Source organism: Octopus bimaculoides, chromosome 18 (assembly GCF_046866305.1).
Source record: "Octopus bimaculoides isolate indiv1 chromosome 18, ASM4686630v1, whole genome shotgun sequence".
In the NCBI taxonomy this organism is placed as follows: Eukaryota; Metazoa; Mollusca; class Cephalopoda; order Octopoda; family Octopodidae; genus Octopus; species Octopus bimaculoides.
This window is the reverse complement of record NC_142945.1, coordinates 11,900,683-11,918,517: the sequence shown is the minus strand read 5'-3', so window position 1 is coordinate 11,918,517 and position 17,835 is coordinate 11,900,683. Positions and strand designations below refer to the sequence as shown.

Genomic DNA, 17,835 nt, shown 5'->3' with positions numbered 1-17,835 from the left:
TAACAAGGTGCTTGAATTTACGTACCTAATTCAACTGAATCTAAAATACATTATATATATATATACATACATACACACACACACACATAAATATATATATATATACACACAAGATGTGTCGTCATTAATTCTGCTCTATCTCTGACACAAATCATTTAGTAACGTTGTCGTTGTTGACTAGGTAACACTAATTTCGCGTCTCGCGGGGAAAGCATTTTACAATCGTTTCCTGTCTCTTTAAATACCCCTCACACACCCTTTCTTTCATTCTTCACCCGGACATAGAAATCTCATTGTAAATTTTATTTCCCGAAACCGGCTTTTTTTTACCAGCATCCTATAGATGAATGTCTTGACTTTTCTTCCAGAACTATCGTTATAAACACGCGGTAGACACTGCAGTGTTTCACGAAGTGTCAAACTTTGGCGTTTCGTATTTCCTCTCTAAAAGGTAAGCTTTTTACTATATCTTATCAGCTTTTATTGAAGTCATCTCTCTTCGAATTTAATTCTACCCTCTTATTTTCAGTGAAATTACTCTACACACATTTATAAATAGACACAATTATAATTATTTCATACAACGGCGCAAAAGACCACGAATTTCATATTAGTGTGAGGGTAACTGTTTATTTTCTTTTGGTTAGTGATTGCCCGCTCCGTCTTTGTTTATGTATGTATATAATTAAACCAATCAATAAAACCAAAAAAGAAATATACATTAGTAAAATATTATATATATAAAATCAAATACTTAGATACTTTTCGTTGGATGTTGAAATATTTCTTGATAAACCTGGTAAAACTTCAGTTACTTTAAAATCTGAAGACCACAGTTATTTATTTTATGATTATTTTTTTAAACTCCAGAATAAAAGAAGTCATTTTAAATTAATGACAATAATTTCGTATATCTAATAACCGTTTTTTACTTAGGCAAAAGATCAGAAATATTCAGAAGGAAATATGATCGAGTCATCAACATACCTTTTGCAAATAAATTAGAGGCATTTGTGAAATGAAAAGTTACAAGTGAATGATGGAAAACCGGGTGGAGGAGTCGTTTCTCCGGGAGCTTATCTCTTCCTCTATTGTAATAATAATAATAATTATAATTATAATAATCACGGCGTGTAAGGCGAAGAGCATACACTAACTGAATCGATTCCGAGCATATTATCTCGACCCAGAAGGATCGGGCGTGCAAAGTTGACGTTAAGAGAATCTTAAATAAGAATGTTGAGCAAAGAAAGTAAATAAGTAGTCAACTCGATGCTCTATCGATCGAAGTAATAATAATGGTTTCTTTAATAATAATAATGATGATAATCGTGATGACGATGATGATGATAATCGGTCATTAGCCGAGAAAATATGTTAATATATTTCTGTCTGTTTTGTACCAATTAAAACAGCTGATCTATCCGGGGGTCAACTGTTGAACAAAGAAAATATAATGATAGATGATGAATGGTAGGAATAGGATCTGGGGGACAATATCACAGAGATAGGAGCAAACGATTCGATTACATCAATTCTAAATAAAGAAAGATGTGTAAACAAAGAAAGATGTGTCGAAGCGAGGTGTGGAGCCTTCTGCCGAAATCAGCAAATCGTACACACACACACATCGGGATTTACACTCACTCACTTCTAGATTGTTCCGACTGGAAATGTCTTACTAATGCGAGATCGGTACGAGTGCAACCTTTTACTTTTATTATAGCGACAACGATTCGGAGATAAACCAGTCAGATGGCTGCATGTCTCGCTTGAATCTGTACTTACACTTCTTTATAACGTGACTCCGCAGTCGCCATTGACGGGACCGATTGTGCTAAACATGAGTTCAACATTCGATTGCATCGGATCTAAACGCTTTCAGTAGCTAAGACATCAATTGTATTACAAACAGTAGTTTCAGCCCAATATTTCGAAAAGCAAATATTAATACAAAACCAAGTACTTCATAAAATATATCCCTTTACTACACATGTAATTTATGAACGGTCCCTTAAAAACCAAAGCATTCGTAGAAAAGCGATTTCTATTGGTCAACAACAAGAGATTACCCAATCAGCTGCTCGTTTAGGAAGGAGTGTTTCCAACCTCTGTATAACATAACATGTAGAAGACTGGTTTAGATGGCAGAGTCTTGACTAACATAATACAGTAAGTATTTCACTTCATTAGCATTTTAATTATATCTCTAAAGCTTTCTTTATCCTGATACCCTTCTCATCAGTTGAAATAGATCAATGTCGGGTTAAAGCTATTTAAAATATTACCTCTACTGATTCATTAAATAATTGGTGGTATATAATTTAAGAGTATTATTTAACCCCCAGTATTATAACATATCACATAATATTGTGTCTGTATTGAAATGTGAACTAAAATAAAATAAAAAGAGAAGAAAAAAGAAAATCAAAAACAAAAAGAGCGCCAGGTTAAAAAACGAACCCTCATACATTGGTTAACTTCTTTCTAAATGTAAATATATTATTAACCTTAATGTCACTGGTTGTTCAACTGTTTTCTGCCTAGCAGCTTTTTATATTTATTTAATATTCTTTTGTTTGTCTGCGTTAGGATTCGAATATGTACCATACCATTTGTGAAGATCTTCGTTCTTAATACATTAAGAAACATATGCATATGATCACGTATTTAAAATGACAAAACACGCTATATAAATGCAGGTCCCTGACTTTATAGAAGACAAGTATGTGTGTGTATCTATCTATATATATATATATGTGTGTTTATGTACAGATCTCTATATATTTGTATGCATCCACCTATATATGTGTGTGTGTGTTTATATTCAGATCTCTCTCTCTCTCTCTGTATATATATATATATATATATATATATATATATAAATATATATATATATATATAAATAAAGAGAGCAATATATAAATTTAGTTCTAGCTTCAAAACGCACGCGCGCGCACACACCTTAATTTGTTTACTAATTATATTACGTAACGATTGATATATATATAACACAGTATTCATTAATTCATTATATGTGATGAACAAATGTCATTTCTCATAATGGAAAACCACGAGCAAAATAACTTCTCCAACTCATTCGATACATAAATATCCAGCTATCTGCAATGTGTGAGGTTCGCGTTCAATCTCTATCAGGTTGTCACTGCAGTGTCCCCATTACCGTTTGACAAAACCCTAATCTTGAAACCAGTTTCGTTGTTGCTGAAATTCTTGGTGTTCTTAATGTGTGAAAATTAAATAAAAAAAACGATTTTTAGAACGGGTAACAGTAGAAAATATAAACGAGTTAATATATTCACTCAGTTGAGGACTTTGCCATAAGTCATTTTATAATTATTTGTTGTTGGTGGTTGATAACAAAGTAAATAAATAATAAACTGCCTTCTTCCTATTTCAGCTAGTTTAATCTCCTTTTCGAGATCGCTGTTTAATTTAGGCTTGGCCGGAACAGCTGCTAATTGAAACCTCTTCGATATCATCTGAAAGTATCGACTGTTATTTAGCATCCAAGTTGACCTTTGATCAAAGGCGTTGCAATAGTGACCATCCAGTCTTTTGTTCAGACATAAGACTACATTATCTAATGTCTCTCTCTTTTATTTTTTGGCAATATCGGGGATCCATAAATATGATCCTTACTTAATTGGTGGTTTATGTTGATGTAAGTGGATGGGGTCAGTAATTGTCCCACTGGTCAAGAAGTTAATCCTCCTACAGAATAATTTCCCTGAAGTTCTTGTACAAACACCAAGCAACTAAGGTGGATTGTGACATATGCAATATGTCGTCTTGAACAGAAGCACCGCAAAATACTTGAAGCGGAGTTCATTCACCCCATAACTACGAACTAGTATCACCAACTTATGGGTCATCAGAATTATTTACCTCTCCATGGTTTTTTGCTATGCTAGAAATACCAGCCAGATCTCCCTTAAATCACTCTACCATCTTAAACCTGGAAGGACACTTTATATAACCTAACCCTATAAAGAGACACGACAGTCATGGCTGGAGTATCCTTGATCATAGGTTTTCTGCAATCACGGTTGACCTGGTGCTAAGCAGCAATGACCTAAACTGCCATGTTTTCATGTGTTAATCTTCAAAATTTGAAATCTAAAGTCTTATTTAAAAATCAAATATAACCTCTTTGATGCAGTTCTGGCAGTTTCAAGGGTTACACGACCCACAACTCACCCCTTCAGTCAAGGAGGTGCTTCATGATGAATATTTTCTGTGCAGTTTATGCATCTAAACTGAATCTGGGTTTAGCTACCCATCACACCACATGCACCAAATGTTTGGAGCTATTTCAGAAGATAATAAATAGAATTATTATCAATACCCATGTGGCTGATATCAAATGGTCATTTGCTGGCCTCCTTCTCGCCTTAGTACCATACCTACAACACAAGATATTTTTTTTTCATTAGACTTATTAATTTGAAGGACCTTTGGTTTAGGATTATCCTTCCAAGTAAAGATTCTTTAGATGGCCTATCTCAAACCTTAGCCAGAACTGTTAAATTATTAGCATTGCGAAAGAAATCTATCTCTGAAAACAAATAGCTATTTTCCATAATAATGATAAGGGTTTCATAATTGACTCTTGATGCATAACAACTTTTAAACCAAACTCAAAGTTGGACATTTATTCACACGAATGTGCTTTTGCTAAAGGAGTTCTTTTGTGATGATGAGGCTAAGCAATTTGTAGTAATCTTGAGGGATCTAGTTGCTTGATGTTTGATGGAAGGAGATGTTTTTCTTGATTGTCTTTGTGCTGTTGAAAGAGACAAGATTGGCACGACTCCATTGTGGGATGTTTTAGAGGTCTCTGTTCATGGAATCAATGCACATTTAATAAGATGTGACTCGGTTGCATTTGGATGATACTTGAGTGTGGTACATTTGAAAGGAATGAAGAGTAGTATCACCTGCATGTGATAAAGGTATTTTAAAAAAAAGCCCAGCAGAAATGCATAATGTAAGTTTTGTGATTTTTACATAAAAGAAATAGATGTGTGTTGGAGGTGACTGTAGGTCATTGATGTAAAGAAGAAAGAGTCATTATCATCATCATCATTTGAATATCATCTTATCCATGCTTGCATGGGTTGGATGGACTTTATTGAGGTAGATTTTCTATGGCCTGATGTCTTTCTTGTCACGAACTCACACCTGTTTCCAAGCAAGGTAAATAGTTCATCATGGTCAGGTATATTTTTGCAGAGTATTAGAAACGAATGACACTCATTTACAACTATCATGCTATGTCAAGAGAAGGAAGCACAAACTTTCACACACACACACACAAGTTAACCTTCTTTCAGAGTACATCTATCATATCCACTTACAAGGCTTTGGTTGGTCTGAAGCTATAATAGAAAATACTTGCCCAAGGTGCCATGTACTGGGAGTGAAACTGAAACCATGTGCTTGAGAAGTATACCTTCGTAAAAACGTAGCCATCATCATAATCATTATTTAACATTCATTTTCCATGCTGGCATGGGTCGGGCAGTTTGATCAGGACTGGCAAGCTGGGGAGCTGCACCAGGTTCCAGTCTGATTTGACATGGTTTCTATGGCTGGATGCCCTCCCTAACACCAACCACTTTACAGAGTGTGGTTGGGTACTTTTATGTGGCACTGCTTGAGCATTTTTATACATGACACCACCACAGAACTCTTGCAGGCCAATTTTCTTCACCAGGAGGAGCAGCCTTAAAACTTCTGCTGGGTTGGAACTGAACCTGGGTAAACACCAGAATTCACTTCATTTCTACTGTGAATTTGATTTCATCATTTGTTCAGGAAACTCTGAAAAAATTTTTCGAGTTGACTCAATTACAACTAGAATAATTTGTTTTCATTCTCCACATTTTTTTACATTGTGCCTAAATTAAGAAACAACTTATCATTAGTATTACATCCTTTGCCCTTCCTTTTTGCTATTATTCTGTGGAGCCTGGCCCACAATATGGGCCTAAGTTGCTATAGGGAAGATGTTTCTTGATTGGTAGTGTTTTCCGTAGTATGTGAGCTGATTCCAGTAATTCAGTGTTCTGGACAGTGTAGCTGTTGATGTTATCTGAGATACTGTTGAACTTTTCCATTCTCTTCTTTGTGAACCCTAGAGCTGTAATAGCCACTGGTGTTATTTCAGTCTTCATATTTCACTTCCTGTTGACTTCAATCTTTTGGGTTTTGTACTTGGTCAGCTTCACTATGAGTCTCTTGTAAGGATGTCATAAAGCAATATCATCTAAAAGATGATGCTACTACATCAATAAGGAAACATGTCTTATCCTTCCTGTCTTAAATAATGTCAGACTTGTTGATTTCTATCTCTGTCGATGAGGATGGGCATGTCCAGAGAATGGTAACATTCTTGTCAATGACCAAGTTTGGCTGATGATCATATCACTTCTCAGTCATCTTGATCATGTAACTCATACATGTTTTCTAGTGTAGCTACACTTCTGAAAATTATTATTTTTACTAAGTACCAGTTGAACACTGGACTTGGTAATCAACTGAACCCTTTCTCTGAAATTGCTGGCTGGTCTTGTGTCAGAATGTGAAACCAATACTATTATTATTATTATTATTATTATTATTATAAAAGCGGCGAGCTGGAAGAATGGTTAGCACGCTGGGTGAAATGCTTAGCGGTATTTTGTCTGCTGCTATGTTCTGAGTTCAGATTCCTCTGAGGTTGACTTTGCCTTTCATCCTTTCAGGGTCAATAAATTAAGCACCAGTTGGATACTGGGGGCTAATGTAATCAACTTGCCCCTTCCCCCAAAATTTCAGGCCTTGTGCCTATTGTAGAAAGAATTATTATTATTATTAAGGTGTTGAGCTGGCAGAATCATTAGCATCCAGTCATAGAAACCATGCCAAATGAGACTGGAACCTGGCGCAGCTCCCCAGCTTAACCAGTTTTCAGTCAAACCATCCAACCCATGCCAGCATGGAAAATGGACATTAAGCGATGATGATGGTGATGTGGCTTAGTGGTTAAGTATTCAGCTCATGATTGTGACGTTGTGAGTTTGATTCCTGGTGGTGCGTTGTATCCTTGAGCAAGACACTTTATTTCACGTTGCTCCAGTCAATTCTGTTGGCAAAAATGAGCTGTACATGTATTTCAAAAGGGGCCAGCCTCGTCACATTCTGTATTGCACCGAATCTCCCTGTGAACTATGTTGCGGGTACATGTGTCTGAGGAGTGCTCAACCACCTGCATGTTAATTTCATAAGTAGGCTGTTCTGTTGATCAGACCAACTGGAATACTCATCGTCATAACTGATGAAGTGCCAGTTACCAAATCTAATTACGAGGTTTTGGTTGACCCAGGGCTATAGTAGAAGACACTTGCCTAAGGTGCCATATGCAGTGGGACTGAACTCGGAACCATGTGGTTGGGAAGCAATCTTCTTACCACACAACCACATCTGTTCATATGTATAACCTACCTACGTCTCAACAGTAATAACTATGTACTGTTCCTGTTGTCAGTTACAAATGAATCAGTGAACATGTTTCTGAAATGCAATAATACGTATAATTCAATAGTGAAGTCATTGTTGTGTGTTAGCCTTTCTGCTTAAGGTATTAGCTATTAAAATGCTATTGTTATTCCCATTAAAAATGATGTCCTGTTTATTGTGTACTAACTGGTTGCCTGTCTGTATGCTAAAGGTCAATAGAATATTTAGTTTGTCACTTTCTAAGGCAAGCAACAATTCATATGAATACAACAGAACTTCTTAAAGACAGTGAAATTGGCCAGGCATATGTACAGAGCAGTTTTTCTATGTTGTTTTGTTTCCAAATATATTTAATGGAAGCTTGCATTGAATATGCTAATATACTGTTGGTAATATTTTTTTCCTTTTTCTTTAGAAAATCAGTTATCATCATCATCTCTGCTTTTTTCTATGCTTGCTAGGGTTGGACAATTGTATAAGTGCCATTAGTCTCCTATATTTTAGGAATTAAAGAAATGCCAATTTAGTGATGGTCTATTCCTGTATGGCAAATTTTGTTGCTTCTTCTGCCCCTGTATAGACTGGATCTATTCATTAGGGCAGAGTTAGTTTTATTTTCTTATGTGAATGAAGTATTGGCCTTTTAAGAGAGCATACCTTTATGATTGTTCTTTCATAGTTGTCGATCTCGTTAGAATAGAAATGCATAGCCTTTCAACCTTCCCATGTTGAGGTCAAGTTAATCAATTATACCACTCTGCGTAAATGTGTGATTGTGCTGATTGAATTATGTGTTGTTTTTATTTGAGTTAGATAAGATGGCGAGTTGGCAGAAGGCACCCGTGCTGGTGGCATATGAAATGCACACTTCGAATGTTGGACCTCACAGAGGCAGTGACAAGTGACTGAGACCTTAGGTGATACACTGTGCTTGAGAAGACCTGTCAAGTGAGATCATAGCTGTGGCTGATGCTAGTGTTACGTAACTGGCACCCGTGCTGGTGGTACATAAAAAGTACCCACTACACTATTGGAGTGGTTGGCATTAGGAAGGGCATCCAGCTGTAGAAACCATGCCAAATCAGATTGGAACCTGGTGCAGCTCCCCAGCTTACCAGTTTTCAGTCAAACCGTCCAACCCATGCCAGCATGGAAAACAGACGTTAAATGATAATTAACATATTGGACAAAATGCTTAGTGGTATTTCTTTTGGTTCTTTACCTTCTGAGTTCAAATACCACCAAGGTTGCTTTTGCCTTTCGTCCTTTCAGGTTCAATAAAATAAATACTAGTGGAGCACTTGTGGTTCGATGTAATTGACTTCTCCCTCCCCTCAAAGTCGCTTACCTTGTACCAAAATCTGAAATCCTTATTTAGGTCCAGGTGGTGGATTAGCAGGAATGTTACTACCCTGTGATATTATGTTCTGAGTTCAAATCCATCGATATCAACTTAATCTTTAATCTTTCCAAGGTCAATGAAATAAAGTACTCGTCATGTCCTAGGATCAATGCTATCAACTGACCCCTCCCCCTCCAAGAAAAAAATTGCTCACCTTGAACCTAAACTAGAGACCATTACCATTTGGATCGTGAGAGTGGATTGGCAGAATTGTTAGTCTCAAACTTACTTGTCATATTCATCCTGATTGCATTCTGAGTTCAAATCCCACTGAAGTCAGATTCACTTTTCTAGAGTCAAAGTACCAATTAAATAACTTGGGTCGATATAATTAATTGCTTGTCACTCCCATAAATTTCTGGCTTGTGTTTATGCTACTACATACAATTATTATTTGGGTCAGCCAAAAGTATTCAACAATGTTGACCTAACCACTGCTTATCACCTTTGTAGTTATCTGGCATCAGTATAACACTTGAAGGCAATTGCTTAAACTATATCAAGCTATATATATATATATATATATATATATATATATATGTGTGTGTTTGTTATGCTTGTTTGTAAATTTTTTTATGTCTTAGTTTCATTCTGAGTTGCCCTTCCTTCTAGTAAAGTGAAAAGTGTTTGTAGATTCATGGTTTGTGGTGATTACTTAATATTGATTGTTTTGCTTTGTACATAATCTCATTAGGTTTAGATCAGGGGTTTTCAAACTTTTTGACTTGCGGACCCCTTTATATTTCAGGCTTTACCTTAGGGACCCCCTTATAAACGCTTATGAAATTTATACATAAATATTTGCTTAAAATAATATATTTTTACATTTATTTATTTAACAGTATTTAACAAATAGGTTTATTGTCAGTTAAAAGATTTCGATTAAAAAACATATATGAAATCAAATTGCCCATAAAAAAGTATTTGCTGTCCACGGACCCCCTGTCTTGTCCTTGCAGACCACAGTTTGAAAACCCCTGGTTTAGATAATGCTTAGATATTGGTATCTAGTTTGGGGAGGTTCTGTGCCATATATATTATCATCATCTCCATCGTTTAACATCTGCCTTCCATGCTGGCTTGGGATGGACAGTTTGACAGGAGCTGGCAAGCCAGAGGACTGCACCAGACTTCCGTGTCTGTTTTGGCACGGTTTTTATGGCTGGATGCCCTTCCTAACACCAACCACACAGCAGAATCTATACTTACATGCACATACATATACACAAATGCATGCATATGCACACATGCATATGCAGACATGCATGCTCACATGATGGTAGCAGTACCTTAAAACTATTTTCAGAACCTGTTAAAAACTGTTTAAAGAGCTTAATATTAAAAGAAAAAATCTATTTTAAAGAAATATAAAGAAAAAAACTATGCAGGAGTGGCTGTGTGGTAAGTAGCTTGCTTACCAACCACATGGTTCTGGGTTCATTCCCACTGCGTGGCACCTTGGGCAAGTGTCTTCTACTATAGCCTCGGGCCGACCAAAGCCTTGTGAGTGGATTTGGTAGACGGAAACTGAAAGAAGCCCGTCGTATATATATATATATGTGTGTGTTTGTCCCCCCAACATCGCTTGACAACCGATGCTGGTGTGTTTACGTCCCCGTAACTTAGTGGTTCAGCAAAAGAGACCGATAGAATAAGTACTACAGTCAAATGACTGAAACAAGTAAAAGAGAGTAAAGAGTAAGAGTATGCTAAGACATGTATCATCATCATCATCATTCCATCCACTTTTCCATTCTTGCATGGATCAGACTGAGTCTATCGATGCAGGTTTTCTCTAGCCAGATGCCCATCCTTGTTGCCAAACCATACCTGTTTCCAAATGAGGTAATATTTCTCCATGGCCAGACATGTTTTCGCAGAATATTGGAAATGAATGACTTTGTATGTCTGTTTGTGTGTAAAAAAAATATGACATGCATAATAAAAAGTTCAAAATTGATCTCCAAGATGCAGTGAGTAGTGTAGGCATATTTTAACCCTTCAGCATTCACAATTACTCTGTCAAATATAATAACGTTTATTTATTCACATTGTTTTGAATTAATCATGCATTATTTTGTAACATTGAGATTTTGATGAGCTAACTGTTAATTTTTTAGAAAGATATAGTAAAGTTGGTGTGAGAGACCAGATCTGGCTAATTTAAACATAAAGCAAGTAGAATATATTGGCCAGATATGGTCAGTTTAAATGCTAAAGGGTTAAAGCATTTTTGTGCCTAGACAAGGCCACCCTTTCAGAATTCCTGTGGAGGAGTCCAGTCTTAGAAAATACTTATGGCCACCATTGTATATACACACACACACACACACACATTCACATGTATGTGTATACCTACAAATACATTTAACAAACCACATGTTATACTTCTTTTTTATCTATCGTGATGTATTCTGAGTTGTATTGTAATGTTGTCTCCATTACTATTGTGATAAATAATGAGATTATTATTATGATTGTCTTTTTTTCTATTTTTTTTTTTTTTTTCTGTATTCAGAATTGTGATAATGGAGAAAGGGGAGAGGAAAAAGAGAAAAGACACTGACAAGAAGGACAGAAGGAAAGGTAAAAAGGAAGGTAGCAAGGGCTCAAGTAGTACTGCAGCCAGTGCCACTTCTCTGTCACAGACCAGTGAACTGACCAACAATGAGACTGGTCTAAGCACTAACTCAGCCAACGAGAAAGATATTGGTAACCCCAAAATCGGTGAAGAGGAAAAAAATGCTGATAAAGAAAGTGATGGAAGCCAACGACAGTCACCTGAGCCAAACTGTTCGATTTGTCTATCTAAGTTGGAGAATAAATCCTTCACCGACAGCTGTTTCCATACATTCTGTTACGTTTGCCTTTTGGAGTGGTCAAAGATTAAAACGGAATGTCCACTCTGTAAGCAACCCTTCAAGAGCATTATTCACAATGTGCGTTCCTACGATGACTATGACCAGTACGATGTCCAGAAACATGAACCACCCAATGAGAAACGGTTTCGCTATCGTACAACTTTAACAATTGATCGATTGCTTGGTCTGCAAAACCAGCATCAGAGAGACGAGATCCTGATGGCGCCACAGCAGCTTGACTACAACGCCAGACCTGGTTTGCGTCGTTCTCTACGTCGGTCACAACAACAGCAAACACAGACAGCCTCCGTCGAATTCCGACGCAATATATACAGAAATAATTTACGCGTAGTGAAAAACAGGCATTTACATGGTTGCCGTAACATTAAACCCGATTTCTTGAGGAAAAACCCCACAGCTGTTCATCGACTAGCTCCTTGGTTAAACCGTGAACTAAATGCATTGCTTCGTAACCAAGAAAATCATGTGACCTTTGTGATGGAACTTATTCTTGATTTAGTAAAGCGCTATCCAATCAGCAGTGAGGAATTCTATCAACATATTTTTCCATTTGTTGGTCGAAATACATTGCAGTTCATTCATGAATTTGAGAATTTTGCAAAGTCACCATTGCATGATATGCGCTCCTATGATGCTAATTCACAATATATGCCCTTCACTCAGCTGGTAGATACTAGTGAAGCTTCATCCAGTGATGATGATGTTATTGTACTTTCACCACGAGAGACGACTACAGCAACTGCTACTGCTACTACATCCGGCAATCAAAGCAGTATATCTCTGTCGATCAGCCTAGGTCATCCTTCACAGCAAATAGTTATGACTTCCTCCTCTTGGGAACCATCTGCTGAAACAAGTCAGAATGAAAGAGAGGCAACCACAAGTCAAACAGCAATTTCAGGTTGGGAGTCTCCTCAACCAGGCCCTTCTGGTATCTTCAGCACGTCAGTTACAGAGCCATCAACTAGCGCTGTTGAATCAACTAGTCACGACACAAGCCTAGTCTCTAGTTCCATGAAATCCGAGCCTACTGATCAACGCCAAGATAAGAAGGACAACAGCAGCTCTGACTCTAGTGGAACTGAATTGAACAGGGATGAGGAAAATGATGATGGCGACAGTGATGTGATCATTACCGCCTATGAAAAACCTTGGGCTGAACGTTCGCCAATATTAATATCCGATTTAGACGATGATTCTGTTGAAGAAGAAACCGAGGAGACAAAAGACAAAAATTCATTGACTGTCGTAAGGCAACCATCAACAAGTGGGGAAAATGCAAAAGAGGGCCATTCTGAAAAAAGAAAGTCATCTCGTAAGGAGCGAGGTCAGAGCAGAACTCGTCACAGGTATGTCTCAAGTTCGTCTTATAGTGGTGAACGACGACACCGCCACAGCCACAGACTCAGCCATTATTCCTATAGCCAATCCAACTCTTCTAGATCACGGTCTCGATCTAGATCTCGTTCTCGGCGTTCCAAGAGCAAACGAACTTCTAGTTACTCTAGAGAAGAACGATCTCGTTGTCGGTACCGACATGACGAATCCACTGCATCCTCTTCTTCGTCTCTGCAGCTACACATCTCTCAGAAATCTATAATGTTTCCACTGACATGCAACAATTACTATCGGCTTGGTTATCCTCACCGCTCTTCCCAGCCAGACCTTTCCAGCGGCATTTACAACTATGATACTAATTACAACAATGAGTCATGCAGAAAGAGAGACGGCTACAGACCTTCAAGCCCTGTTGTTTCTCGAAATCGATCGCGTTCTTCAAGTGTAGAAATCATTGCTTGCAAACGGCGGCGGAAAAGTCACAAAAAACACAAGAAACACAAACACAGACGGCATCACCGCAGTAAGCACACCTCATCGAAATTATCATCCCATTGTGATTCTGTTTCTGATAGTAATTACTTAAATAGTTTAGATGTTGTTGCTCTTTCCCCACAGCCAACATCAACATTCAAGAAACACTGCTCAGGACATAAATCTTCGAAACGTTACCAAGGGACCAGCGTAAATACGGATGATGTCAGCATTATTGACAATGTCCATGAAGAGAGTTCTTGTCTAAGCAAATTCTCTAGCTATCACGTAAAGCCATCATCGACCGCAACAGTAGCAACGTGTTCTCATGTGTTGGACCCTGGTCTAGCTGGAAGTAACTTATTAGAAGATCTCACAGCAGATAACTCTTCGTATTTATCTGGTGCAATTGGTGCTGATGTAATCGTTCAGTCAGAAGACAACACGGATAAGCATTGCTTGAAAGAACCGACAGTTCTCGGTGACAGCTCTAAAAATATTGACCTAGATGACATATCGCATGCTATCAGTGTACCTGTGTCAACTTGTGGTTCACTTGCTGAAATCAACGATCCAGATCTTAAACTGATGTTCTCAGATTTCTGTATGGATAAAAGTGCTAAAGCTGCTTCTACCGCTCACACTGCAACCAGCAGCACAGCAAATGAATCCCTTGATGACTTTAACTTGCTTTCAAACAGTTCAATACCGAGTTGGTCGTGTAGCTCATCATCTGAAGCCTGCTCTGTGACAAACGAAAAGAAAGATAGCTCAAATTGTCATACGACAGGCAATGTTAGCTGCTGCTCTATGGACACTGCACAGCCTGGTGTCAAGAGATGCATGAAACAAACACCAGGAGACGTAGCCACTGCAACAGTAACATCAGTGAACACAAATAGTAATGAATCGTCTGCATTATCTGACAATGATAAAAATAATTCCAGCTCTGTTCACCCTGCTGACGAGGACATTTCTCCAACTTCAGAGGGCCTGTCGAAAGAAAGCAGTTGTAAGATGGAGTCTGATGCTGCTATTAGTGGACAGCAACCGTCCCAAACAAGTTCTGCTGTGTCTGATGCTTCAGTTTTATCTGCCGAAAGAGAGGAAAATACAAACAATAATGTTCCTAAACATCAAATATTTTTACCATTATTAGATAATAATACCTCAGTGCTATCTTTTGAATCTGACATTTTGGACATCCAGAAAGCAAGTGATGCAGTTTCATCTAAGGACAAAGATTGTAAATTGCCTCTACTTCCTTTACCTACCACATCTGAAGACTCACTCACAGTTAGGAATGACTCTAATTCACTCTATCAGTCTCTTTATAGCATTGCATCTTCATTGTCGTCACCAGCGACATCATCTTCATCATCTCAGCAAACACATACATCTCATAATACATCATCAAACTTATCGAAACCTCTTTCACATTCTACTTTCCCTGTTAGTCCAAGTGCTGCTTGTCATTCCTCCTCCTCCTCCTCCTCTTCTTCTTTGGCAACTGTTTCCAACTCCTCAACTGCACCAAAAGAAACAAACAGTTCAAGCAGTGACAACCATTCGTCAAATCCAAACGTTTTTGGCAAGAATAAAGGCAAAACTGAAAGTTTTCCTGTTTCTCAATATTTCAAGAAAGATAATTGTAAAAATGTAAATACTTGTTCAACATCTGAATCGCAAATGGTTAAAGTGAAGAAAACCAAGGGTAAAGTCTGTGAACCTAGCAAGGATGATAACGAAGATTCTAACTGGTCATCTTGTGGATCATCATCACCATTTTTATGGTACGAAGAGGCAGAATTTTCATGGTCTGAACCGACAGAATCTCCAGCCAGTCAACCAGTAGAGAAATCTTGTAGCAACACTGATAGCAATGCAACCGGTTCTTATGAATTTTCGTCTAACCTGTCACTGAACAATACTAGCATCAAATTAACCATTAAGGGGTTACCTACCAGCAGAGACCACGGCAACAAAGAAAGTGCCAAAGATATCACAGTTAATGTGAACCAATCTCAAAATACACACAACTCTTCCAATAATGATTCGTCATCAAATAAGCAACCCCAAAAGAAGATATTGGGCACTGCCAGTAAAAGTAAAGATCTGTGCGAGCAGTCCTTATCCGAAGACATTCTCAAGGAGCAAGTTTCCACCGAGCCCTCAAATCTAGCGCATTGTTCCTCTCAGGACTATTTATTTGACACTGAGTATTGTGGTGACCTACACAGCCACAGTTCTAAATCTAAGGCTTTTCAGATATTGAATGAAAATTCAAATAAACCAGCTTCTCTGCTATCACAACAGAACAAGGTTTTAAACAAAGTAGACGAAGTGAAGTCAAAATTGTTTACTGCCAATAATAGTTCTTCTGATAAATTAAATGACTCAGAGATCAACAATGAAGACTTTTCTAAATCCATGTTTTCTCTTTCTTCACAGGATTCTAAATGTGAATCGTTAAGTGTAAAAAAAGATGACTTATTAAGTGATATTTCTAGTGGTGATGACACAAACACATCATAAAGTCTTAAATATCAACCTTTTAAACATACACAAAGTCTTAAATATTGGTCCTAAAACCCCACTTTATTCCAAAACAATTAAAAGGAAATGTCTAGAATGATTGCTTGTTCTGACTAGTTATTTAACCCATGTATGTATGTGTGTGTACGTACATATATATGTATCTTTAGATATAACTATATATATATATATATATATATATATATGATGCACGTGGCATCGGATGTGATGGACATGTCCTACATTCTCATGGAACTTTAATTCATGTGGAGCTGGGTCAAACCGCTATATAATATATAAGTATGTGTGTGTGTGTGTGTGTGTATATATATATATATATATATATATATATATATATATATATGAATGTGTGTGTATATGCATGTGTATATATATTTGAATATATGTGTGTATGTGTGTGTGTCTGTCTATATGTTTGTATGTATATATGTGTGTGTGTGTATTTATATATGTGTGTGTCTGTGTTTATGTATATGTATGTATATATGTGTGTATTCATATATATATATCAACCCTGTATTAATTTTTTTTTCTGCCATATATGTAACAAGGTATTGGTGTAGGTATGTTTTAATCAAAATTAACCAGTTTTTTTTTTTTTTTACATATATATATATATATTTGATTTCATTGTCCTCATGAAATCATTATGAAATATTTGCTAATAATGTTATCTCTGAATATTTTCTATTCCATTAGATATTTGATAATGTTTCAGTCTTCAGACAAAATAACATTTCCCAAGCTCTTTCACCTCGTTTACTGCTGTTAGAGCTCTGATGTCTTTCTCAGCCTAGTTTTTATTGCAGTAAATTTTCAGGGATTACTCTTAAAAGTTACCTAATTAATCTCTTATAGGAAAATTTTACATGGAAAAAAAAAAATTATTTTTTCAATTTTTCTCAACTGTTTTTGATTAGAGGAAATTTCTTGCAACTGACAGGATCATGCACCAGAGGATTTTTTTTTTGCTCAGAAATTGTATCTCCTTCTCCAACCCTGAAACCTCTTTCTCTTCCCCTCCTTCCACTCCAATACTACGCGTTTATTTAAAAAAAATTTTTCGCATCATTATTTTGTGGTACTTATTTTGCCTTAGTTTTGTCTTAAACTACTTTAGGATTACAATATACTTTTCATAGTGAAAGATTTTTTTTTTTTTAAAGATATTTGAAGGTTTATTGGGCTTTTTTTTTTTTTTTTTTTTTTTTTTGGGGGCTCTTGTAGATATCTCCAATTGTTATATCTTTCTCTTCAATTTTACCCTCCGTAAATACAACCGTGAGTTTTTAATCCCCCAGCCCTCCTTCCCAAAGAAACTTTATCACTGATGTCAAATATATCATTTATATTTATACTGCTTTCCTATATTCATACATATGCATACAAACACACACACATTATATATATATATATATATATATATATTCACATACACACGCACATATATTCACATACATATATATACACACACACACACACTTATCTATATGCACACATATACATATATGTGTATATATGTATATATGACAAATATGAACTCTAATTTGCAATTTATTGCTAAAACCATTGAAATGTTGACTGTAACAGACACCAAATGACCATTGTGTAAATACTAAATATCTTGCTACCCTTAACTATGATCTTATGATTCCTTTT

General features: G+C 36.7%; 2 protein-coding genes across 11 annotated transcripts in view; one reads left to right on the top strand and one right to left on the bottom strand.

The window, feature by feature from the left end:
• The window catches only part of LOC106880798 (DNA excision repair protein ERCC-6-like 2), a 30,466-nt gene extending 28,458 nt beyond the window's left edge, over window positions 1-2,008 (bottom strand). For 2 of the 9 annotated variants that reach the window (XM_089365759.1, XM_089365755.1), the window contains exons 1-2: window positions 1,789-1,836; window positions 988-1,088 (exon numbers count right to left, since the gene is read on the bottom strand). The gene's annotated coding sequence lies outside the window, so the exon portion shown is untranslated. Of the gene's footprint in view, window positions 1-762 lie in introns of all 9 variants that reach the window. The other 7 variants (XM_089365757.1, XM_089365754.1, XM_089365752.1 and 4 more) reach the window with 7 other exon arrangements.
• LOC106880797 (uncharacterized) lies at window positions 155-16,255 on the top strand. 2 transcript variants are annotated; one of them, XM_014930914.3, is made up of 2 exons: window positions 155-451; window positions 11,445-16,255. In XM_014930914.3, the coding sequence occupies exon 2, from the start codon at window positions 11,455-11,457 to the stop codon at window positions 16,153-16,155; it is 4,701 nt and encodes a 1,566-aa protein (XP_014786400.2). In that variant the 5' UTR covers window positions 155-451; window positions 11,445-11,454; the 3' UTR covers window positions 16,156-16,255. The 2 variants fall into 2 exon arrangements, with proteins under 2 accessions (XP_014786400.2, XP_014786399.2); XM_014930913.3 differs by lacking the exon at window positions 155-451 and adding an exon at window positions 2,114-2,172.
• Window positions 16,256-17,835: the final 1,580 nt, after the last annotated feature.

Coding starts and splice junctions, on each gene's coding strand:
- LOC106880797 (XM_014930914.3), top strand. CDS start 11,455: ATGGAGAAAGGGGAGAGGAAAAAGAGAAAAGACACTGACAAGAAGGAC.